This window comes from Salvelinus fontinalis, chromosome 4, assembly GCF_029448725.1.
Source record: "Salvelinus fontinalis isolate EN_2023a chromosome 4, ASM2944872v1, whole genome shotgun sequence".
Lineage (NCBI taxonomy): Eukaryota > Metazoa > Chordata > Actinopteri > Salmoniformes > Salmonidae > Salvelinus > Salvelinus fontinalis.
In genome coordinates this window covers 21,178,544-21,203,435 of record NC_074668.1, presented here as the reverse complement: position 1 = coordinate 21,203,435, position 24,892 = coordinate 21,178,544, and the positions used below count along the sequence as shown (strand labels likewise).

The window sequence follows — 24,892 nt, the reverse complement described above, 5'->3', positions numbered from 1 at the left end:
TAGGCGTTACAAACATGCATTGTGCCGCTCTGCTCCCTCCACGATTCCCTTATTTTGCTACAGCACTGAGAGAGGGGATCCATTCAGGAGCATTGCATTCATTTAAAAGACACAAACCATAGGCACTGAATTGCAAATTCTATTTAACAAATAGATAGTCAAACCCTTATAGCAGGGATGTCAAACTCATTCCACAGAGGGCCGAGTGTCTGCAGGTTTTTGATTTTTCCTTTCAATTAAGACCTAGACAACCAGGTGAGAGGAGTTCCTTACTAATCAGTGACCTTAATTCATCAATCAAGTACAAGGGTGGAGCAAAAACCTGCAGACATCCATCCCTCCGTGGAATGAGTTTGACACGTGCCTTATAGGATAACTGTTGACTTATAAGATAGTTACAAACAGAAACGTACACAGCAGGTCCCTTACTTCATGATGTTTTTATTATCCTTCTTTTATATCAGCTCTTTTGCAGCAGTTTAACCGTTGAAATCCAACAGAAACGTTTACGTTTTCAATAAATCACATTATATACAATTACATCATGTTACAGTGTTACTATCCAATCACATTTTACAGAATCACAGAATACTCCTTGTATATACCAGTGTAGCCTACCCAGCATCCCATACTGTTGAGTACACTGTACTTTGTACTGCGTGAGTAGAGATGCGTCCAGTGAAGGCTCCTACCATACTGTTCAGTGCTGAAATACAGGTCAGTCCAGTCTATCCCCTGTTGTAGATTAATCCAGGGTGTACCAGGATTGGGGTCAAATCAGTTTTCAATTGACAATTGACTTTGTGAATTGAAAAATCCCCATAGAAAGCAATGGGCTATGTTCACTTCCTGAATTGACTTTATTGAAAACTGAATTGAACCCAACCCTGGCATGTATTCTGTGAAATCCAGCACTGGAGCAGAGATGATGTCAATGTATACACAGTAACATGTCTCCCAGTAAAATATAATCCAGCCATGCAGGAATAAGAGGAGGAGGCCCAACAGAGCTAGAACAGGCAGCATGCTTTGTCTATCTGTCTGTCATACTGCTCTACAGCATTCCACAAAGACATCAATAAAATCATCACAGTGAGTTTCCCTTTGAGACAATACATGGCTTCATCGAACATATAGATACAATATACAGGAGTAAAATGTTGGGTTTGTCAGCATTCCATCCATTCTGTTAGGAAGGCACATACAAACAACTCATTCATAAAGTAATTTAGAAGTCAATTCATAACAAATACTTATCTTTCAATTATTTGCCTTTAGTAGGGTCTGCATGATCTTCATATCTAGCTAATTTGATAGAAAAATATAGTGCCTTATTTTCATTCAGCTCAGTTACGGTATAAATGTGGTACAACATCCATAGTTACAGAGAGCGAAAACATCCATTGATCACTTGGCTGGTTAAGTTAGTGGCACTGGTGAGCAAAGACTAAGAGACAGGAGTGTAGGTTTGGGTAAAAGCAACCTGTCTGAAGACTGTGGCATCAGAGTTGAAGTTAGCTGATAACATTAACATGGTCTCAATCCACTTTCTAGGACTTTTAGGAGCACCTCGTACATTTACATAAGACAGTGACATGAACAAAAACACAGCAAATATTTAGAAATAGATCATTATTTACATTGTTGGTATAGCCTGTTAACTTACATAGTGCACATCCCGAGAAAAATACAATGTTTTACCATCAAAGTCGTCATTCGTGTGAACTCACACATAATCATTGTGGGGTACAGAATGTTCACAGGTAGGTATTTTATAGAAAGACACTGGAATCAAGTATGGTTCATCACTCCAGAGAAGGGATTAGCCGAGGAGACTCAACCCGACAGCATTTCTCGAGTCTTGGGAAGAAGACCGTCTCTATCCTGTCTTTCTCTGAGGCTCTGACAGATCATGTCACTTCTTTCCATAGAGGGATGAGCTCTGGGTTTAACCACCCCCACCACCATGACCCAGCAGCAGCAGTGTGGCGGGGGCACCACTGTAAGGGCATATGTCCACACCACTGGTGGCCTTTCACCCCTTGGACACCTCTTAATGAGTCTGACCAGTCCTCGCCTGTCTGTTTGTGTGTCTGAACCAGAGAGTGTAGGTGTATGCAGCCAAGCAAAGGAAGTGTGTGTTTCTGTTGTGTGTAGGGCTCATATGAGCCTCTCCTCAGGGGGCACTTTGAGCACGCTACCCATCTCCAGCCGTGCCCCTGCCACCTCCTGGGCACTGGGACTATAGGTGCCCTCTGACTGGCGCTTCTTGCGGGCGGTCAGCACCATGAAGACCAGGGCCACCACAGCCAGCAGCACACACAGGCTGGCCAGAGGGATGGCCACCACTAGCCAGGGCACACGCTCCCTCTGCTCCTGTCTCTACAGAGGGGACAGAGCAGGACAACAGGCCTTACTTCTCACTCAAACTGAGATTAGAGGAACTACAGTTTAAATAGTTTAATACATCAGCTCTTTTGATCCAATCTGGTCTATGTATAAGCTTTTGATACTCAACACACATTAGCATTACATACTAGACTACTGTAACATATACACCTACACTATGTACTGGTTACATGCAGACTGTCAGTTATTGAGTGCGATATGGGGAGATACAGTATGTGGTCACCTACATTGTTTTCACACTGTGTGCCGCTGAAGCCCGGCATACACATACACTGGAAGCTGTTGAGTCGGTCCAGGCAGGTAGCACCGTTGAGACAGGGACTGGACTCACACTCATCTGTCTCTGCCTCACACCTGGGAAAGAACTTCAGGGGTTCAACACAACACTGACACACCAGCAGTCCCACAGCTCGCTGTAATTACAACAGGAACCTTGCACTGTCCAGCCATTGACATAGACAGCATTTTTACCTTAGACATATAGGGCTGGTTTACTGGACACAGGTTAAATGGTGACTGCACTTCCTATTTTGGCCTCGTTTTGAAGATTGCTCATTAAGAAATGCTAGCGGACATGAATGAAGCCAAATGAGAGTTGTCTTGGGAGTGTGGTTTGATGTGGGAGGTCTTAGTCACACAATTTTACATTGTTTGTCAGTGCCCCAAATCACTTGCTAGCTAGCTAAGTTCGAACTGTGTCCGATTACCCACACTTGCATCCTAAATTGTCGGCCGTTTGAGTAAGTTTAATAATATGCCACATTTAAAAAATCTAGTATACTTTAAATGCCAGGATGTCATTCTCCTTCTGGCAGCTGATCAATTAGATATTGGGGATGTGCTACCGAATCAACAATAGTGGGAAACAATGCAATCTCAGTATGTGAAAAAAAAGGTTTACATATGAATAGGAATTTTCGAAAAATCGGATGGTTTAAAGGCCAGGATGTTATACTCATTTCCTCTCTTCATTTAGTAGAATTCGCTGCACACTTTTCTACAAAGAGGTGGGCTGCGAGGGATAGGCCCTAGTTCTCTTCAAGTAGCCAAACAACAAAACTATTATGAAGATGCCGAATAACGAAGCTTCTGTGGTGGTGTTCAAATGTAGCTAAGTAGTTTTTGTTCTCCTTAATTAAAATGATCACCAGTTTTGACTTTTACCCAAAGTGGATTTCTGTTTTCTCATTGAAAAGTGTTACTTGTTCTCTCTCATTGAAAAGTGTTTCTCGTTCTCTTGGCCTTCGTCAGAGCTTTAAAACTAAATACACAAACATCTTTTTATTTCTGAATGTGTCGGCAGACTCAGGATGTGGCTGCTTTAATGATGTCATGTTATTTAGGCCTTTTGATTTGAACATATAGATTGTTTTAGTTTTGTAGGCTACCTATTTAGTTATTACATTTTTGGATCAAGCCTTAGCAGTCATTCTTATTTCTTTCCCAATGATTAAGGTTTTAGTTTATTATGTTGCTGTCCAGCGGTTCTGAATTTGCGATGCACACGACTGTCCACGTTTTTCCGTACAATAGCCTTTTGATTTGAACATTTGAAAAGTGTTGGTGTGTGTACTAGACTATTTGATTGAATTTATATACAGTAGCAGTCAAAAGTTTGGACACACCTACACATTCAAGGGTTTTTCTTATTTTTTTCTATTTTCTACATTGTGCAGTAATAGTGAAGACATCTATGAAATAAGACATACGGAATCATATAGTAACCAAAAAAGTGTTAAACAACCACAATCACCCGACCTCAACCCAATTGAGAGGGTTTGGGATAAATTAGACCGCAGAGTGAAGGAAAAGCAGCCAACAAGTGCTCAGCATATGTGGGAACTCCTTCAAGACTTTTGGAAAAGCATTTGTAACGCAGGTCAACTAATGTTGAATACTTATCGTTACAAGTGAGATTCCAGTAACCAATCATATATTGCTATTGATATGTTTAATGTGACAGCTATTACAAATCAGCTGTCAGAAGCTGCATGACGAGCAGTTTATTTTGAGCCAATCAAAACTCAATAATCTCTTAGTCCCTCTCCTAACTTCACGTTATACACCAGTTGGCGCCAACATGCTAAAAAAGAGCTAGAATGGAACGTGAAAAGCTAAGAAAAACTATGTTTCAAAATGTTGAGAAGTTGTATAAAACTGAACTAAGAAGAGAGAACTGGATGTTAACATTAACTTATCTATACAAACATGCTGTGAAGGGATTTAGGGAAAGATTGACGCCAGGATTTGGTGAGTTTTGGTGTGGAGAACGAGCTGCTAGCATTTAGTGTAGCTAAGCTATTGCTAGCATTTTGTGTGTGTACATACTGAACCAAGCATACGCACAAGCCGTTAACATTTAGGCTAGCTCAGTTATCAATCAATTGAAATAGCAAACGTTAGTGATCATGCTAATCATGCATGGCCAACTATTTTAGTTTTCATACTTTTATAAAATGTGATTAGCTAGTATCATAATCCATTTTGGTACACTGTTATGTTTTAGATTACTTTATAAGAAATGACATGTAGGTGTAAGCACTAGTACTTTTCATTTGCCCGGACTTGTCTATTGTTCAGTCCACGTGAGCCTAGTGCAGTAGTGAAAGTGTAAAGCATTTTGACTAAGTTTTATTTTCTTAGTCCTGTAAGAGATTAAAGCTAAGCACTATAATAATGGTTATATGAAAGTACTCATGGTGTATATATTGTGTGATCCTGTTTGTAAAACAGGTCAGGTTTTTTGAGTATGGTTTCAGTTCCACCAAGGATGGCGAGCAGCCCGAACCCAGGACATTGATAAGAAGATTTGCATCCAAAGATTTAATTTCCTTGGAGAACACCAAATTTGCACTGCCATACTACGGTGTGGTAGGATATTTCTTGCAAAACATCATTGCATCATTCATTGCAGTGGGATTGTTATTATAAGCACATGCTACACTTAAACACCTTACAGTGTTTATTGATAGGCACAGTCACTCACATTTGATTCCATGTCTTAGTGTTTTATAAGTCAGTATTTGTGAATTGGGTTGTGTTTTCTGTGGATTCATGTTTTTTGTATTGCTATTGAACTTTGAACATTGAAATCTGAGAGACCCTCAGATTAAAATAGAGTTGGGTGCACCCTAGTAAACTATAGGCAGGATATATGGCCGAAATCTAAGTCTATTGTACTATTGATGTATTTCATTCATATTGAGCTCATTGTACAAATTTCACATATTAATATTTACTCAAGGTGATTCAGTTTTTGTAAGTATTTTTTATTTACAAAATACAAGCCGGCATTCTTTTCCTAAATGATTCAGTTATGTGGTTTTCATTTCTCCCTACTGCTCCAGTAGTGAACCTAACTGGTCCAATAGAGTTTACGCTTAAACATAGTGCCCATAGTGTTAAGCAATTGTTACACATTTGTCATGAAGCTGGTTGAGAGAATGCCAAGAGTGTGCAAAGCTGTCATCAATGCAAAGGGTGGCTACTTCGAAGAATCTCAAATATAAAATATATTTTGATTTGTTTTACACTTTTTTGGTTACTACATGATTCCATATGTGTTATTTTATAGTTTGATGTCTTCACTATTATTCTAAAATGTAGAAAATAGTAAAAAATATAGAAAAACCCTTGAATGAGTAGGTGTGTCCAAACTTTTGACTGGCACTGTATATTACAGCAAACTCCATAAAAGGCTTAGGGCCAAGGGTTATTTCAACATAACATTGGCGATGTGTTGTCTTATGGAAACAAGTCTGAGGCGCTGCATAATGGGCAGGTCTGTTTCACTGTCTTCTTCTTCTTCTATCGTATTATGACGGTTCGCAAACACCTCCGATCTCCAGCACCATGGGCACCCCCACAGTTAACACACACAACTCTTTCCACCGATACTACACATTCCTTTGTCTCATGCCCTCCTGCTGACTTCTCACATCTAGGAATCTCCCTCCTACACACTGCTGCAACATGACCATAAGCTTGGCACCTAAAACACTGTAATGGGTTTGGGACTAAATCTCTCATGGGATAAATTATACATCCTAACTTGACCTTGTCGGGAAAGACTCAGCAGGAAACTCTGCAGGAAAGACAGTATCCTCTCTGTTTCACCACACTCTTCACCAGATCTGTGTCGCACCAAATGGCAGGAGTCACAGACACCGGGAATCTTCAATTTCAGTTGATCCTCCTCCACACTTAACGCCACCCCCGTTATCATTCCTTTCAACAGCGCCTTGCTCCAGAGAGCAAAGCAAGTCACAGCTCTTGTCCCTAGTTGTGTGGTCTGGAACGCCCGCTCCCGCTGGACAGAAGAAACGCAAAAAATCATCACGAGTCCACTTTGAGTTACTTTCACCAATTCAACAGTCCCCAACCTCTTCTCCACCCAACCTGACACCACATATGAATCTGCCAGAAGGCAAGAATCTAGCCTTTCCAAAAATCTCACTCCCACTGGGCCAGAATCATCTTTATCATCATCAGGACAAGGCTCAAACTAGGCGCTTTTTACCTCACCTGCCACCGCAGTGAATTCATCCTCACTCTTTTCACATTCAATTTCTTTCTGTAGCTCTTCCAAAAGTTCTGTGTGATCCACCATTCCATATTCACTCAAAACATGTTCCACTTTTCTCCTTTTCATTTTTTCCTGTCCGCCATCTTCTCCTTCATCAGATCTTCCAGAAGGCTTGTGCATTCCCCATTCCATATTTACTTATAATATGTTACATTTTTCTTATTTTTTTCCTGTCCGCCATCTTACCCCCAGCTCATGGCCACACCGGCTGCCACATTCAATCACCATGCCATGCAACAACAAAAAGCGTGTTTCATTGTCTGGATGTTCTGGATGCTATGGTTATATAGAGCGTGTGCAGCTGAGAAAGCGCAATCAGCACAGCTGCTTCTCTCATGTTAGGGGGCACTAGGCAAGTGGGCATGATCCATAAAATCTAAAATCTAAAATCACTAAAATGAATGTTGCTGACTCATATCGATGCCACATAGGCCGTTTAAAACTAGAGAAGTTGGTTCTAAGAGGCAGTTTACCTTTAAGCCTAGTCCATTGAGCATGCATTTAAGTCCACGAAAATGTGAAATGCATGAAATGATAGGTTTGGGATCTCACCAGTCCCCAGTGTATCCAGGCTTGCAGGTGCAGTTGGCACCCCAGATCCCATCCATGCAGACTCCACTGTTGTCACACTGCGTATCCTCATCACACTGCTGTGGAGGGAATCTCCGCCTACCGAACACACATATAATAGAGTCATTACAACTTCTACACAAACTAAACACACACACACAGTGTTGTGATTTTTCCAGTCAGAAGCATGCACAAGTTTGTGGTACTCACTGACAGCGGCGGCCGCTGTATCCAGGGAGGCAGACGCAGTGGTACTTGCTCGTCCCGTCCAGACAGGAGCCTCCGTTCAAACAGCTGTGTTCCAGGCAGTCATCCACCTCCTCATCACAGTCTCTGCCCCCCCAGCCTTTGTGACACTCACACCGGTAGTCTGCCAGCAGGTCTGTGCAGGTGCCATGGGCACAGAGGCCTGAGGCACACTCATCTGTGTCCCTCTGGCAGAACTGTCCTTCCCAGCCTGGGGCACAGCTGCAGTTTAACAGGTTCCAGAGGTCCTGGCAGAAGCCCTGGTTGAGGCAAGGCTGGGACTGGCACACATCGGCGCCAACACACCCCATCTTGGGCTCCTGGCCTCCCTGCCTGATAAACCGGGCTGCCTGGGGGGAATCCTGGTCGTCCACCAGGGGTAGGTAGACTCCTCCCACCCTCAACTCCCCCAGACAGCCTGTGTAGTTCTCTGCCATCCACACAGTGGTGTCGTTGAGAAAGTTGAGATTCCCGGCTGTGCCCATGGTGCTGCCCACCCTGCGCCCGTCCACAGTGAGGCGCCAGCGGGACACAGGTTGCAAGGGGTCGGCCATGGCAAGGTGGAGATGGTGCCAGGCCCCATCTGAGATGGGCAGGTCACTGGTGAATGCCTGCAACTCCAGACTGTTGCCGCTCAGTAGTTTGACTAGCAGGGAGGAGTTGAGTAGACCCAGACAGAAGACCTCTGCTCCGTTAGTGGCCCGCAGCAGCACGCCGTTCTCCTTCCGCGTACGTATGTCCACGGAGACACTGGTCACCGAGGCGACTAGCGAGCCGTTAGCAGTGAACTGCAGAGCGTTGCTCTCAAAGGTGGCGTTAGTGAGACCTGGGGGAAGAGCAGTATCGTATATACACTGAGTATGCAAAACATTAAGAACACCTGCTCTTTCCATGTCACAGACTGGCCAGGTGAATCCAGGTGAAAGCTATGATCCCTTATTGATGTCACTTGTTAAATCCACTTCAATCAGTGTGGATGAAGGGGAGGAGACAGGATAAAGAAGTATTTTTAAGCCTTGAGACAATTGAGACATGGATTGTGTGTGTGCCATTCAGAGGGTGAATTGGTAAGACAAAATATTTAAGTGCCTTTGAACGGGTATGGTAGTAGGTGTCAGGCGCACCGGTTTGTGTCAAGAACCACAAAGCTGCTGGGTTTTTCAACAGTTTCCCGTGTGTATCAAGAATGGTCCACCACCCAAAGGACATCCAGCCAACTTGACACAACTGTCGGAAGCATTGGAGTCAACATGGGCCAGCATCCCTGTGGAACGCTTTCGACACCTTGTAGTGTTCATGCCCTGACGAATTTAAGCTGTTCTGAGGGCAAAAGAGGGTGCAACTCCATATTAGGAAGGTCTTTTTAGTCATACCTTTCAATATGTAATATTCAGTATTATCTGCTATTTGTTATTTTGTGTGCATGTTTATGGCTGAAAGAGAGCAAGAGACTGAGACTGTCAGAAAGGGAGTGAGGGAGTGAGATAATGTATCAAAAATGTCCACTTACACTCATAACCGTCAACTAGATCCACACACTGGCTGCCCATGACACAGGGGTCACTGACACACCACACGCGTGTATCACATCGCCTGCCAGAGAAGTTCATGGGACAGGTGCACTCAAATTCATTCCAGGTGACCATGCACGTTCCTCCATTCTGACAGGGACCAGTCTGAGGAGAACTTAGAAATTAGTGTCTGTTACAAAGACTGAACTCAAAAGTCTTTATCGGGACCCTAACCTGACAAATCGAGTCAGCGCTTGTACCAAGTATCCTTGAACAGTTACACCCACTCCTGCAGTTACAGTAATACATCTCTAAAGATTAAAGTTTCCATTGATGTTACTGTACCTTGCATGCCTCATCACTGACACAGCCATCCAACACATTCTCAGCTTTGTTTGGGAAGTAGCACTGGTACGCTTCGTGGGTGTGGCACTCCTCCTTTGTGTGGTTGGGATACAGCTGCATGTGGTCCAGAGTGATGTCCTGCAGGCAGCCTTTGAAGTGACCTCCCCAGGGGGCAGTGGACTCCCCCGGTGGCAGACCCCCGATGTACACCACATCCCCCCGTTCCATCCTCACCCTCCCCAGGGAGAGCTGTGTACCAGCCTGTCTGAACCCTACCTGACCCTGGCGTATCGTCACAGTAACCAGCTCCCTCTGTCCGCTGGTGAAGTAGGTATTGTTAGAGAACAGAGTGGTGGGGGGGCTGTTGAAGACCAGGGTTCCCTCCCGCAGGTACAGGATGAGGTAGGCCCTCCTCCCTCTCCGCAGCTGGAGGAGCAGGCCGCTGGGATTCAGAGAGCGGAGGAAGAAGGAGATGTTGAAGTTCTCACCATCAGTTGTGTTGATGTTGAAGGCAGCATAGCTCACTGTTTCTTCATTACTGAATGTCCATGAGGGGTATTCTGAGGCAAGCAACAAAAAGCAATGCTTTCAGTGTGAATGACAAAACCTGTACAAACCAGTGTTGTTGAAGGAAACTGGTTGTAAGCTGAGTAACCCTCTTTAAATGACCGTATAGTGCCAACGCCTGGTGTTTACAGTTTATTGTATAGTTTTTACATAATTTTAAAAGCAATATTTGAAAACTAAAAAGTCAAGTAGTAATTTTTTAAAAGCTATAACAGTTCTTACCTTCTTCACACAGGGAGCCATGATAGGGTCGATGACACTCACAGCTGAAGCTAGTCCACAGGTCAATACACTGCCCACGATGATGGCAGGGGTCAGGATGACACCAGTCAGTCTTGTTGCAGCCCAGCTCCATGTCTTGGACGTGCTCTAGAGAGAAATCCTGTGGCAGAACACGCTGGTGGTCAACCTGTAGATCCTCCATGCAGCCAATGAAACCCTTCCTACTCTTTGTGTTGTCCAGATACTTCTGGGGGGCCCCACCCACATAGACTTCTGGGAATGATCCATGTTGGAAGAAGACCAGTTGGTTGTGTCCTTCGTTCTCCACTGTGCATCCCTCGTCATTGTCACAGACTGGTCCTTTGACCATCAGTACCAGCTTCTCATCCATGGTCACTTTGGCCTCATGCCAGTCTCCGTCGTTGACTGGGAGATGGTAGGTGGCCTGTAGCTCCTTCCCTGATCCAGCGCTAGCCTTGAGGAGGCTCCCCACGATCTCCAGGGACACAAAGTAGTGCTCAGCCCCTCCGTAGAACAGAAGCATGTCAGGCAGAGTGGTCCTGAAGCGCAGCTGGACATGGTGGTGATGGGGTTCTACTTCTGTCCTACTCCTGTTAGCTGTAGGAGGGAGCTGAATGAGGATATAGCCCTCTGTGTTGAAGGAGAAGGTGGTGGGGATGCCGCAGTGCTTCCCAGTGAAGCCCGGGGGACAAAGGCAGGTGTGGCCATGCTCTTGTTCATCCCCATCCCCATCACTGTCCTCATTACCATCCTCTTCTTGGCTTAGGATAGGCACACACGGGGCTCCGTTCTCACACAGGTGTTCCCTGCAGCCAATCAGACGGACGTCACAGTTATGGCCGCCCCACGGCTCCTCCCCTGGCTCCGCCTTCACACAGTGGCAGGTGTAGGCGTTGGCGTCGTCGTGGCAGGACCCTCCGTTCTGACAAGGCTCGCTCTCACACTCGTCGATGTCTACCTCGCAGTGCACACCTGGAACGAAAACATAACACACCACTAGTTCTTCATGTTATACATGTATCTGGCTGAAGGGTTTTGTCATGTCGTTCTCTGCCAAACAGCACTGTCCCTCAGCCACACAGACAGATTCAACAGGAGCATAAGGGTCTCCCTAACCAAACCAATAAGTTAATCAAAGTCTCCCTAACCAAACCAATAAGTTAATCAAAGTCTCCCTAACCAAACCAATAAGTTAATCAGAGTCTCCCTAACCAAACCAATAAGTTAATCAGAGTCTCCCTAACCAAACCAATAAGTTAATCAGAGTCTCCCTAACCAAACCAATAAGTTAATCAGAGTCTCCCTAACCAAACCAATAAGTTAGTCAAAGTCTCCCTAACCAAACCAATAAGTTAATCAGAGTCTCCCTAACCAAACCAAATGAGTTAATCAGAGTCTCCCTAACCAAACCAATAAGTTAATCAGAGTCTCCCTAACCAAACCAATAAGTTAATCAGAGTCTCCCTAACCAAACCAAATGAGTTAATCAGAGTCTCCCTAACCAAACCAATAAGTTAATCAGAGTCTCCCTAACCAAACCAAATAAGTTAATCAGTCTCCCTAACCAAACCAATAAGTTAATCAGAGTCTCCCTAACCAAACCAATAAGTTAATCAGAGTCTCCCTAACCAAACCAAATAAGTTAATCAGAGTCTCCCTAACCAAACCAAATAAGTTAATCAGAGTCTCCCTAACCAAACCAAATGAGTTAATCAGAGTCTCCCTAACCAAACCAAATAAGTTAATCAGAGTCTCCCTAACCAAACCAAATGAGTTAATCAGAGTCTCCCTAACCAAACCAATAAGTTAATTAATATGGAACTAAGTACACTGGCACGCATGAGACTTTCCAGGAAGCACTTGATTAGACTATGACAGTTTACTAATGATGAAATGAATGATGAAGGTAGCCTTACACAATGAAAGTAATGACTGGGACGTTAATTGAATTGATCTGACAGTTGAAATATCAGTAGGGATGTGAGCCCAGTTGCTCCTTTTCTTTCTGCATTCCAGCCAAATCACAGTAAAAAAACACTGTGAAGAATAGTGCTTGATTATTTACAGTCTATATATAGTAAATCAATGGGACTTTAATACACTTGGTAAGAAATGAGCCCAGAAAGTTTATGCATCAGCAAAACCTACTAAAACTCCTCTCCACACAATTAAAAACAATAACAATGCTCCATGCGCCCTCCTCCAGCCCCATACCTCCCCCACAGAAACACACAGCCTGTCCTAGCAGCCCTTCCCTGTACTGTAAATCGGAGGTGTTTACCTGTCTGTCCCCGTGACCCACACCACACAGCCAGCAGCAGTAGTAGCAGTAGCCCCCTCATTCTCCCAGAGCAGTAAACACACACATATAGCTTAACAGAAGAGATCCAACTCGTGCCCCTTCTCTCCCTCTCTCACACACACACTCACACACACATACACACAGTCCATACACTCCCCTCTGTACCAGGCAGGCAGAAGTGATTACACAAGCCTAGCCCACCCTCCTTCTCTCCCTCCCTTTTGCCTGCATGCCTCCTTCCCTCGGCAGCCCAGCCCAGCCAGGGCTCTAAGCCTCCCACCCAGCTGGCTTCTGTCAGTGCTGACAACAGGAATGTTGGGCTGCAGTCCCTCCTGATTGATATTATGGATGCCCACTCATGGCAGATGACATTTTAATCACAAGAGATGGGCTTGTGAGTAGAGGGGCTGAGCTTGACTAACGAATTATTATTTATTTTTTTAAATAGATGAAAATGTATGCACTCACTACTTACTGTAAGTCGCTCTGGATAAGAACTTCTGGTAAATGACTAACAGTTTTTTTTTAGCTCAGTATAACATAGGGGGAAAGGAGGGTCAAGGTGGGCTGGGATGAGGGGGGCTCTATGTCATTTGTGTATCCAGTTCCTGAGTATTATATCTGCACGTGCAAAGGAAACTCATGGAATCACAGATAATATGCAGTCATATTATCTTGTTGTGCACGTGTGTGTTATGTCCCCTCTATTTTGCTGATGCCTGGTTACAATATATGGAAGTATGCTTACAATTGCAAATAGCCTAGGACTAGGAGTATCACAATGCATTCTGTACTAATTGGTAACAGGTTTTGTTTTTGTGATGAGAGGGTCTTCGTGCCTGCTTTCATTCATTAGCAGTTGATAAGGCTTAAGCAGCTTTGTGGTAATCTCTCTCTCCCCTGGTAAACTAGAGGAAAGACCTATGTTTAATGCACAGCCAGGACTACTGACATATGGCAGCAGGTTTTACGGGCTTTGTTGTTCTTCTACTGCCTTGCCCCTCCATATGGACTCCCCTCTTCACAGTCCGCAAGTCCAAAAGGAATTCACGGCAACGCACTGTATTATACAGAGCCATGATCGCATGGAACTCCCTTCCATCTCCAATTACTAAAGCAAACAGCAAAATCACCTTTCAAAACGGATTTAACAACATCTCATGGAACGGCGGGGACAGTGAGGGGACACACACACACAAAGACACACTCTAACACACACATTGTTTTTTAGTTGTATTGTTTGTGTATCGTTGCATTTTCACTTTGTGACTATCCATGTCTATTAGTGTATCAGTGTTTGTTTTGTAAAGTTATTTTGAGGACACCAGGAAGAGTAGCTTCAAATACCCGCCCTGTCAAACCCCTGCAGGTCACCCAAGAAACTGGATATATACTTTGCTTTATATTCAGAGTTATTCATGGGTGGTTTTCCTTCCCACCTTCACTTGTACTAAACTCAAGGTCAAACTTTCAGCGTGGTTTTATCTCTGTTTTGACTGATGGTGGTATTAAAGTTTTCTAATGCCCAAAGCAGACCAGTTCCAGCCGGAATGATCAGCAGTGGCAGGATTAACCAATTATTGTTTTTCTCACTGCTCAGCAAGCATCTCCAAAGAGATATCACTATGGGATTTCCGGGGCCGGGTTTAGGCATAAGTGCAATAAATAGGGCCCCTCAACTTAATATTGAGAGTAAGAATAGTAGAATACACCAGGTTTAATTTCGAATTTTGGTTGTGCATTAGATTGGTAGTTAGTCTAGCCAGCTATCGAAACTTGTAGTAATCATGGCCAAATACCGAACGGGCACTCAGGGCACATGCCCAGGGGCCCTGATCTTCAGGGGGCCCCCATTGATTGTGTTAGTCATTCTCACACACACATCATATTAAGATGGCATAAGTCATTACAAAATGTGCAGAATTGTAGGAAATTAGCTGTAAAACTAGAAAAGTGTTCTCTCTGCCCCTTGGCAAAATTTGTAGAATTGCAGGAAATTAACTTTAAAACAAACATGTTTCTCTCTACCGTCAAGGGGGATTCATAATATATTAAGAGCAGGTCAGGGGTTCTTTGCACATAAAGAGCTGTATTATTACACAGTGAAAAAGAGAGACAGTCTTACCTGTAAACCCAGGTAGACAGACACACCAATATGAGTTGACCAGGTCCTCACAGCTCCCTCCGTTCTGACACGGGGCGGACTCACACTCGTCCACATTCACTTCACAGCTCTCTCCTGCAAGAGACAGGACGCATTACTTACTTACTCAATAACTTACCCTCAACTCAAATTAACATTGACTACAATATCAAAGGATTCCAATTCAACCAGATCTTATTCTTAAAGGATCCTGTTCCTATTCAATGATCATGAGGTCACCAAGTATGAATATGAGTCTTTTGCCTTACCAGCAAACCCAGGTTGACAGTGGCAGAGGAACCCAGCTGCATCCTCATAGTTGAACTCCCTGTCTTCCAGTCCAGACAGCACCCCATAGTACGGCAACTCTGAGCGCTGGAAACACTCTCCTCCGTTCTCACAGGGCTCCAGCTCACACTCGTCTATATCCACCTGGCAGTTCTTCCCTTCATAACCTGCATTACACACAGCCATTATTAAAACAAGACCACACAGTACCACCTTGTTCAATACACACATACAGTATCTATCAGCATGTCTTTATGCATCAAAACACAACAATATGATGTGTTCTCCCATATTATGATATATTATTGAGGATCATCTTTGTTTTCCTACTGCTCATGTCCCTGCGGCTACACCAGTTCTGCACTAGATGGCACTGTGGTGTAACACCACAGTACTACACTATTACAGACTATTATAGGTTTTTCGCTATGTCTCATACCACTCCCCCTTCTTGTCCTCTAAACTACATACCTTTTACCCTTTATCTCATTGATTTACGTCTGGGAAACTCCAATAACCCAATCTTACCAAGAAGAGGTTTCAAATGTCTCTAAAAGACTGCGCCTGGAGTTTCTCATTTCAACATACTCCTGACACTTAGGATGTTCCCATATACTCGCTGTTTTAGTGTCAGATAGCAGATCAAATTGCCTTGTCCAATAATCCCTGCATGTTTAGTACTTCCTGTAGTGTAGCGAAAGCTATGCAGACATGTTACTACTCCCTCATTTGGTGAGAAGTGGGTACACAGCGGGAGTATTTAGAGTGTGTACCTGGCCAGCAGACACAGCCATATTGGTTGATTCCCTCTACGCAGGTAGCTCCATTCTGGCAGGGGTCAGAAGCACACTCTGGGATGTCCACTTCACATTGCTCTCCTGTAAAGCCTGTCCCAGTGCAGTGACACTCATAGCTGAGGAGGAAAGTTACAGAGGCAAATTAGATCCATCTTATTTCAGTGAAACTGGGACAGCTTTGATGTATAAAAATGCAGTGGGGTCTCAGCGCAGCCAGTAGAGATATTAAACAGCCTTAGCTGTGAAGTTTCTATTCTAGTATATGATTTCTGAGCTACAGGCTTTCCCCCCTCAAGTAGTTTTTTTTGTGGGGCAGTCCTACTCCTTGCGTTATTTAGTTTTATTGGACAAGACAAAGGTAGAAAGGAAAGATAGAGGTGAGATTATGTTGAAACAGCAGTGGGCCTGATCCTAAACAGCTTAGACCACTACAACTCCTTAGACCACCTTTAGGGCATTTTTTGACTAACAAATGTAATTGGTTCAATCTAACGTATCTCTGTCTTATCAACCCAGGTCTGATGAAGCTCTATCAGGTTTTCCTAACTTCCCAACCTCATGATTAATTACCATCCGAATAAGCGGATTGATCCTTATCCTTGCCCTGTTAAACTTTAGTGTCTGGAAGGAATCCCTCGGCTGACATACTGCTCACCGACACATTGGGGTTAAGCAGCTGATTCAGCATATAAGAGGAGAAAGAGTAGGAGCCGCCTTACCTGTTCACCAGGTCTGTGCAGTTGCCCTCGTTGAGACAGGGTCCGCTGGCACACTCATCAATGTCCAGCTCACATTCATGGCCCTCGTACCCGGACACACACTCACATATGTACAGACCCACATGGTCATGGCAGCTGGCTCCATTCTGGCAGGGCTGCTCTTCACAGTCATCTATCTCCACTTCACAGTTCACCCCTGCCACACACAGCACAGACACAGCTTCATATGATGTGTTTCACCATGAGGAAAACAACTGAGCTCTGAGGTCTATTGGAGCAACATTAACCATGGTGTATCAAACATGTGTAGTTTCTATATGAGGTTGGTTTAGTAGTGAACTCTTAACTAAAGGCACTGAATTAAGAAGAAAGGCTAGTTCCCTAACTCTCTAAGACAGCAGGATGTATTGCACTGACCTAAACAGAGACCGTCTCACCTTTGAATCCAAGAAGACAGTTGCACTCATAGTGGTCCACCTCATTGGCACAGGTCCCGTTGTTCAAACACGGCTGTGACGCACACTCGTTAATGTCCAGGTCGCAGTGGTAGCCTTGGAAACCAGGCACACAGAAGCACTGGTATCCGTTGACGCCGTCTTTACAGATGGCTCCGTTCTGACAGGGGAGTGACTTACAGTCATCTATGTTCTCCTCACAGTCCCTCCCCTGGAAACCCGGGCCACACTGGCACACGTACCCATCCGGTGTGCCAACACAGGTGGCATCGTTATGGCACGGCTCCTCAGAGCAGTCCCTGATCCTCTCCTGGCACTCTTCTCCTCCATAGCCAGGGGGACAGTGGCAGGTGTAGCCGTCCACCCTGTCCACACAGTGAGACCTGACATCCCCTTTACATGGGTTGCTCAAACACCTGCTGATGTTGAGTGTGCAGTTGGTCCCTGCGAAGCCGACAAGGCAGTGGCAGGTGTAGACCCCTGTGCCCAGTGTGCTGGTACAGTTGGTGCAAGGGGCATCGTAGACACAGGGGTCGTACAGCTCCTTACACTCCTTCCCCGTGTAGTGGACTGGCCAGCTGGGGCAGAGACACGTGTAGTTACCCATATAGTCCAAACACGTACCTCCATTCTGACACGGGGATGACAGACACTGGTCTGCTGCTGTGCACAGTATACCTGTTTGCAAGAAATAAAAGACTCAGTATTTAACATGAATGAGTAGACCTTATCAAGCTCCAAAGTTTGACTTGAGGAAACTGCTGTGAGAAAATCACTGGTAAAGTCTGGTAAGCTGTGCACTTGTGGGCACACAGCTCCCTTGGGACTGCAGTGCAGAAGTAACATCAGCCCCAGCAGAGAAGCACGAGATTGAACTACACTCAACTTTCTAGTTTTCCCCTTTAGTTAACACTATCAACATTTGCCTCTACAGTGGGAATAGACAATATTAGCCACTTTCAATGCAACATACTGAAACAAAACAAACTATGCAAGACTTAGTGTTGCAAAACTAACCATACAAGATATTTTATTGTAGGCAGAAAGCACCAAAGTAGGATTCTATTGAATTGACAGGCATGACTCAGCCCATACTCCAAAGACAAGTGTGACATAACCAATCAGAGCTGCAGTATCCCTATATGCAAATGTCCAAATTGTCCTATGTGGATCTGATAATAATGGACTTTATTTTGTAAAGTGGTTTCTTGCATCAAACAACATATTGTCAGTCACCTCCTTGTCTGAAGGACAAGTGGATAAACAGGTTAATGTCAAGCCCTGCATATTTTTTCAAAAGGTCTCATGGAATGTAGGCCTACATTGAACAACACACATCGGCTGCTACTGTAGGCTGAATGATAGAACCATTGATTTTGATAGTAGGCCACTCTGATAGGCCTACATTATGATCAAATAGCCACAGTAGCCTAAAGCGGGTACAGCCTTAGTGTTCACAATAAACCCGTGCCAGAAGTCGCACAGAATTTTCACAAGGTTCAAGTTTGCGCTCAGCAGACCTGAAATTTGCTCAGTGCCTAAATTCTTTGGAGGGAACATTGCCAATGAGATTACCAAGTAGTAGCACTGAGAGTTCTTATAGGCGTGACATCCTACAAGCTCATTAGTAGACTAATACACCAGCTACAGTACATTTGACCTCTCCCTTTGTCTCTGATTTTGAGGCGCTTACAGAGCACTCTCTTAATGAAGAGTAAAAAGCCCACTTCCCTCTCTCTCTAGTCTCTACAGTGAACACAGCACAACTTCATTACACAATCATTGTGTGAGCAGCTGTTACCTGAGACTTCATCAATTTAGTTCCCTTCACTCTGACCACTACTTCTCTAACTTGGTTCAGACCGCATGGCCCATCGTCATACACAATGCATCAGGTTGTCATTCACTAGTTTAATAATCACAGACTGTTTGACCCTGGTTCGATTTCCCGCTATAGTTGTTGAGGACATAGCAAACACTATCTTTGCAGAATTTCCTTTATGGAAAAGAATAAGCTTACAGTGCTAAAATATTTGAATATGAAGAGGACAAAACTGTGGAACTGCCCCTCCCTACCTTCAGGGTATACTCAAACCCTACACCCCAACCCAAGTACTCCTCTGGTCTCTTGGCCCTCCTACCCCTCCCGCTCAGCCCAGTCAAACTGGTGGATGGTGGAACCAGCTTCCCCCTGAAGCTAGAGTCCCTTCCCATCTTCCGAAAACATCTGAAACACTACCTCTTCAAAGAGTATGACTTTGCTGTTAGCTGCTTTATTGAAGAAACATGTACTTATGTGGTTGTCTCATCTATCTATCTATCTATCTATCTATCTATCTATCTTAAGATAAACCACTAACTGTAAGATGTGCATTTATCTTAAGATAGATAGGTGATTGCTTTGGATAAAAGTGTCTGCTAAATGACTAAAATGTCAAATGTAAATGCTGTGTGAGTTCTGATAATGTGTTCCTCATAAAACATTACGTTTATGGAATGTGTATGTTGTCTTAAATCCTGATTTGATTAGATTACTAAAGTATCGACTGGCTTATCAGAGTTATTCAATATACTGGTATTGTTTATATTGTATTTAACAAAGTTCATTAGAAGGGATTTTTAACATATGTTTACATGAGAGTAGTTTCCGTCACTCACAGCTTATCTTCTCTGTCCCTTCCCACTGGGCACAGATGTCAATTCAATGTCTATTCCACATTGGTTGAACGTAATTTAATTTAAATGGCGTGGAAACAACCAGTGTATGCCAGGGGGTTGTTAGTCACCCCTCCTTATAAACACCTATCCCTCTATCCATAGTAACACCTACGACTGACATTTATTTAGCCAGGCAAGTGTCACGTTCCTGACCGGGTTTTCTGTTATTTTTGTATGTGTTTAGTTGGTCAGGGCGTGAGTTGGGGTGGGCATTCTATGTTTTGTGTTTCTATGTTTAGGTCACTTGTAATTAGCCTTATATGGTTCTCAATCAGGGACAGGTGTTTGACATTTCCTCTGATTGAGAACCATATAAAGGTAGGCTGTTCACACTGTTTGTTTGTGGGTGATTGTCTTCCATGTCTGTGTCTGTGCACCACACGGGACTGTTTCGTTTGTTCGTTCGTTTGTGTCGTCTGTACCAGTTCATGCGTTCTTCGTGTTATGTAAGTTCGTTTGTTCGGGTCTGTTTGACTTCGTTTATTATTTTGTATATTCTCAAGTATGTTTAGTTTTCGTCTTGTTTAATAAATATTCATGTCGTATCACAATGCTGCGTTTTGGTCAAATCCCTACTCCTCCTCTTCGCCTGAAGAGGAGGAGGACACCCGTTACAGAATCACCCACCAACCAAAGACCAAGCGGCGTGGGAGAGCGCAACAAAGAAACCAGGACTCGTGGACATGGGAGGAAATATTGGACGTAAAAGGACCCTGGGCTCAGACAGGGGAATATCGCCGCTCTGTTGAAGAGAGGGAGGCAGCTAAAGCCCAGGAGCGGTGGTTTGAGGAGGCAGCAAGGAGACGTGGCTGGAAGCCCGAAAAGCCTGTGAGTAAAGCCCCCAAATTTTTTGGAGGGGAGGCTAAAAGGGAGAGTGGCGAAGTCAGGTAGGAGACCTGCGCCCACTCCCTGTACTTACCGTGGAGAGCGAGAGTACGGGCAGACACCGTGTTACGCAGTAGAGCGCATGGTGTCTCCTGTACGTGTGCACAGCCCGGTGCGGTACACACCAGCTCCTCGTATCGACCGGGCCAGATTGAGCATTGAGCCAAATGCCATGAAGCCGGCTCTACACATCTGGCCACCAGTGCGTTTCCTCTGGCCGGCTTACATGGCACCAGCCTTATGCATGGTGTCCCCGGTTCGCCTACATAGCCCGGTGCGGATTATTCCACCTCCCCGCACTGGTCGGGCGATGGGGAGCATACAACCAGGTAAGGTTGGGCAGGCTCAGTGCTCAAGGGAGCCAGTACGCCTGCACGGTCTGGTATTTCCAGCGCCACCTCCCCGCTCCAGCCCAGTACCACCAGTGCCTACACCACGCACAAGGCTTCCAGTGCATCTCCAGAGCCTTGTTCCTCCTCCACGCACTCTCCCTGTGGTGTGTGTATCCAGCCCAGTGCCTCCAGTTCCGGCACCACGCATCAAGCCTCCTGTGCGTCTCCAGAGCCCTGTACGCACTGTTCCTTCTCCCCGTACTCGCCCTGATGTGCGTGCCCTCAGCCCGGTACCACCAGTGCCGGTACCACGCACCAGGCCTATAGTACTCTTTGAGAGTCCAGTGTGCCCTGTTGTTGTTCCCCGCACTAGCCTGAAGGTGCGTAGCTTTAGCCCGGTACCTCCAGTTCCGGCACCACGCACCAGGCCTACAGTGCGTCTTAGCCGGCCAGAGTCTGCCGTCTGCCCAACGGCGCCTGAACTGCCCGTCTGGTCAAATCCCTACTAGGACGCCCGTTACAGCAAGTCAGTTAAGAACAAATTCATATTTTCAATGACGGCCTAGGAACAGTGGGTTAACTGCCTTGTTCAGGGGAAGAACGACAGATTTTTTTTACCTCAGCTCGGGGATTCGATCTTGCAACGTTCCAACACTCTAACCATTTGGCTACCTGCCACCCCATACCATTTAGCACGTCTACATACAGTTCCTTTGTCACCCCTAACACCTATCTGTTACTATAATGTGACCACCCATAGTGCTGAAGAGCTGCAGGGTGGGGAGGCTTTTGATCGAGTTCAGCACCTGATTCAATTAATAAACTTATCATCACACAGATTAGCTGTGTGTGATCAGGTTTGTGATTATTGGCAAAAGCCAGCACAACTTGTTGCTCTCCATGACAAGTGTTGGAGACCACTGACCACTGATAATGTCCTCCTGTAAGGCAATGTGTCACAGTTACTTGCTGTCAGTCAGTCTGCTTCCCCTGCTGTAATCTGTCTGTTCGAAACACCTTCCCTGATCTCTACTAATGCCCTGATACCCCAGACACACTGGAATGTTGGTGTCAGCCCCCAGTTTAATCAGTTCCTCCTACTCTCAACCCATCAACCCACAAGCTTCCCTTAACTCATGGTGTTCCCTTTATATTAGAGAGTGTGTTTAACATGCACACATGTTAACACTCTCCTCCTCCAGACATAATCATAATGCATAGGATTTACACTGAGTGTACAAAACATTAGGAGCAGGTACTGGTCACAGAGGCAAATAGCGAGCGGTTAGCAGTGTACTGCAGAGCATTGCTCTCAAAGGTGCCGTTAGTGATACCTGGGGGAAGAGCAGTATGTCAGTAAGGTAATATCGTATATACACTGAGTATACAAAACATTAAGAACAAAGGACATCCAGCCAACTTGACACAACTGTGGAAAGCATTGGAAGCAACATGGGCCAGTATCACTGTGGAATAATTTCAACACCTTGTAGAGTCCATGACCCTGACGAATTGAGGCTGTTCTGAAGGCAAAAGGTGCTGCAACTCAATATCAGGAAGGTTTTCCTAATGTTTTGTGCACTCAGTGTATATAGCGCTTTTATAAGACCTAAAGATGCTTAAGTAGTGTAGTGTAGCTGGTACACATGGACCCCATATCAGACTAGTAGTAGTGTGGGGGGTGGTGATTGGTTTAGACAGCGGGGGTCTCTGACTGGTCTATCCTGCTGCAGCCAGACCAGTCATCCCTGAAACATTCCAATGTGTTGATGTCATTGCTGCCTCCCGTGTCATGAAACAGTTCATAAATCATGGTTATGGGCAGATTACGGCACTGTTCTCTGGCACTGCACTGCACCAAGCACTTGACCCCAGGAATGAAGATAAACACAGAGCAGAGCCAGGTACTTGTCATGGGACCATCCTAACTTAGTACGTAGGTAGAGTAAAAGAACAGAGAGTTGTCAGTTGTCTGTGCAGAGATGGATCCCAGCCCCAACTCTAGAGTGAGTCTGTCAGAGCATCCCTCTAACAGTGTGGGAGAACGCAGCAGGAAGATAATAGATGATTAATAGTTATAATATAGGAGAACTTCTTTCCCCTGCCCCGTGATAACAGTTACCAACAATAGTTAGCCAACATAACATACATAACATACATATACTCCAAGTCAAATGTCAATTGAAACCCACACTGTGAGATATGGACCAATGATGCCATGACTAATGTGAGAGGACGCTCCTGGCTCTAGCACAAGTTCTAGTTAGAGGAATTCTATTTGGTCACCACAGGGGACTGCTAGCCAAGCCATGCCAGTGTTGAGCTTTCTCCTAAACTGTATTCATACTCAAAAGGCTACACTGTGGTGATTCACTTTGCTTTAAAAAGCACAAATTCTCACACGTTTAGTCACAGTTATCCTGTGATGTCAGTCAGAGATTTAAAGGTTTGTGTTTCGTGTGGGTTTAACATTAAAGGAGCCATATTGTCGTCAAGATAGTATCTTATATGAACAATTGTTGATTCAATATTGTAGATACTTTTCCATCAGCCATAAAATCTAAATATACTGTTTGTTTTTCCACACTTCTCCGAAGATTGCCTCTCTCTCCATTCATAGTTTAGACAAAAAGTGGTGCAGACTCTTAACCCGTCACCATGGTGATGGTAACAATGGCCCCTGCATGCAATCCGCTCTAGCCGTCCCGTCCTGTCAGTCTGTCCAATTTAACGAGGTTCAGACGCTTCCCACAGGGCCGCAGGAAAAATGGGTCAACGCATCATTAGGTGGGGTTCAAAATATCCTCCACCCAACGGCACCCCAATCCCACCCCACAATCCCTCCTGTCTTCATCTCTCTGCTGATCTTAATGCTTCTATCATAGAAGACATGGGTTATCAGAGATTAATAACAAAAGCCAACTATCTCACTGTGTTAGTTGATTGTGAACGACGAATTAATTAATGATAAGGGCTCAAGACAATTATATCTTCAATTGTCTTACATAGTAATGGATGATAAATTATAGTGACATACGTTTTACCACAATTCTTGTTTTATGTATGCTATGTTACAAATGTTTGATAGCTCTCTTCTTGGGGCAAGTCTATCTTGGTTCTCTTAAAGAGATGGATAAATAGGATGAATAGGACCAGCCGTATAATTAAAGAATAAATAACTTATTGAAGGGAGACTGCACTCAGCTTAACATCAACTACAACAACCTGTCTGCCAGCTGGCCTCTAACCACTTGTCCTCCTGTAACATCTTCCCACCTTGCTAATGCCCTATTACAGCCCTGTCCCTATCTCCTACACACACACACATATATACACACACACACACACACACACACACACACACACACACACATTTCCACATCACTACTTTCTCCATTAATACTCACACATACAAGTGCACACACACTTCTCACTATTCACACTCACAACAACACATGGAATATTGTAGTATTCATACACCTAGTAGTTGATCAACAGTCCTACCCAGTTTGAACATTATCATGCTGAGCAGCAAAGTTCTTTGGGACTTGAAAAGAAACCTCCCAAACTCCATGGCAGTGATGGGACCCACTGGGTTCCGTAACGTCCAGCCTGAGAACTGCTGCCTGTCACTCCTCCACAGGGTCCCCGCCCAGCATACTGGTCCAGCCGATCAACTCTCTGCTCTAATAGACGTTAGCTGGAAGTGTGCTGCAGGCTCTCCATGCTTGGTCAGTAGTCAGTAGTGTGAGTGTGTGTGTGAGCTCTCTGGGGATA

At 44.7% G+C, this 24,892-nt stretch overlaps 1 protein-coding gene across 2 annotated transcripts; it reads right to left on the bottom strand.

Moving 5' to 3' along the window:
- Positions 1-421: 421 nt before the first annotated feature.
- LOC129853308 (protein crumbs homolog 2-like) lies at positions 422-24,892 on the bottom strand. 2 transcript variants are annotated; one of them, XM_055919205.1, is made up of 13 exons: positions 24,620-24,892; positions 17,163-17,858; positions 16,726-16,921; positions 15,983-16,122; positions 15,191-15,376; positions 14,904-15,017; positions 10,456-11,448; positions 9,667-10,226; positions 9,321-9,486; positions 7,775-8,636; positions 7,547-7,663; positions 2,637-2,763; positions 422-2,382 (listed from the first exon to the last, which is right to left on the bottom strand). In XM_055919205.1, the coding sequence occupies exons 1-13, from the start codon at positions 24,687-24,689 to the stop codon at positions 2,161-2,163; spliced, it is 4,449 nt and encodes a 1,482-aa protein (XP_055775180.1). In that variant the 5' UTR covers positions 24,690-24,892; the 3' UTR covers positions 422-2,160. The 2 variants fall into 2 exon arrangements, with proteins under 2 accessions (XP_055775180.1, XP_055775181.1); XM_055919206.1 differs by lacking the exons at positions 422-2,382; positions 2,637-2,763 and adding an exon at positions 2,770-6,718.

Coding starts and splice junctions, on each gene's coding strand:
- LOC129853308 (XM_055919205.1), bottom strand. CDS start 24,689: ATGGAGTTTGGGAGGTTTCTTTTCAAGTCCCAAAGAACTTTGCTGCTC. Junction 16,922..17,162: donor CTGTCTTCTTGGATTCAAAG/GTGAGACGGTCT, acceptor TGTGTGTGGCAG/GGGTGAACTGTGAAGTGGAG. Junction 15,377..15,982: donor TGGCTGTGTCTGCTGGCCAG/GTACACACTCTA, acceptor TGTGTAATGCAG/GTTATGAAGGGAAGAACTGC.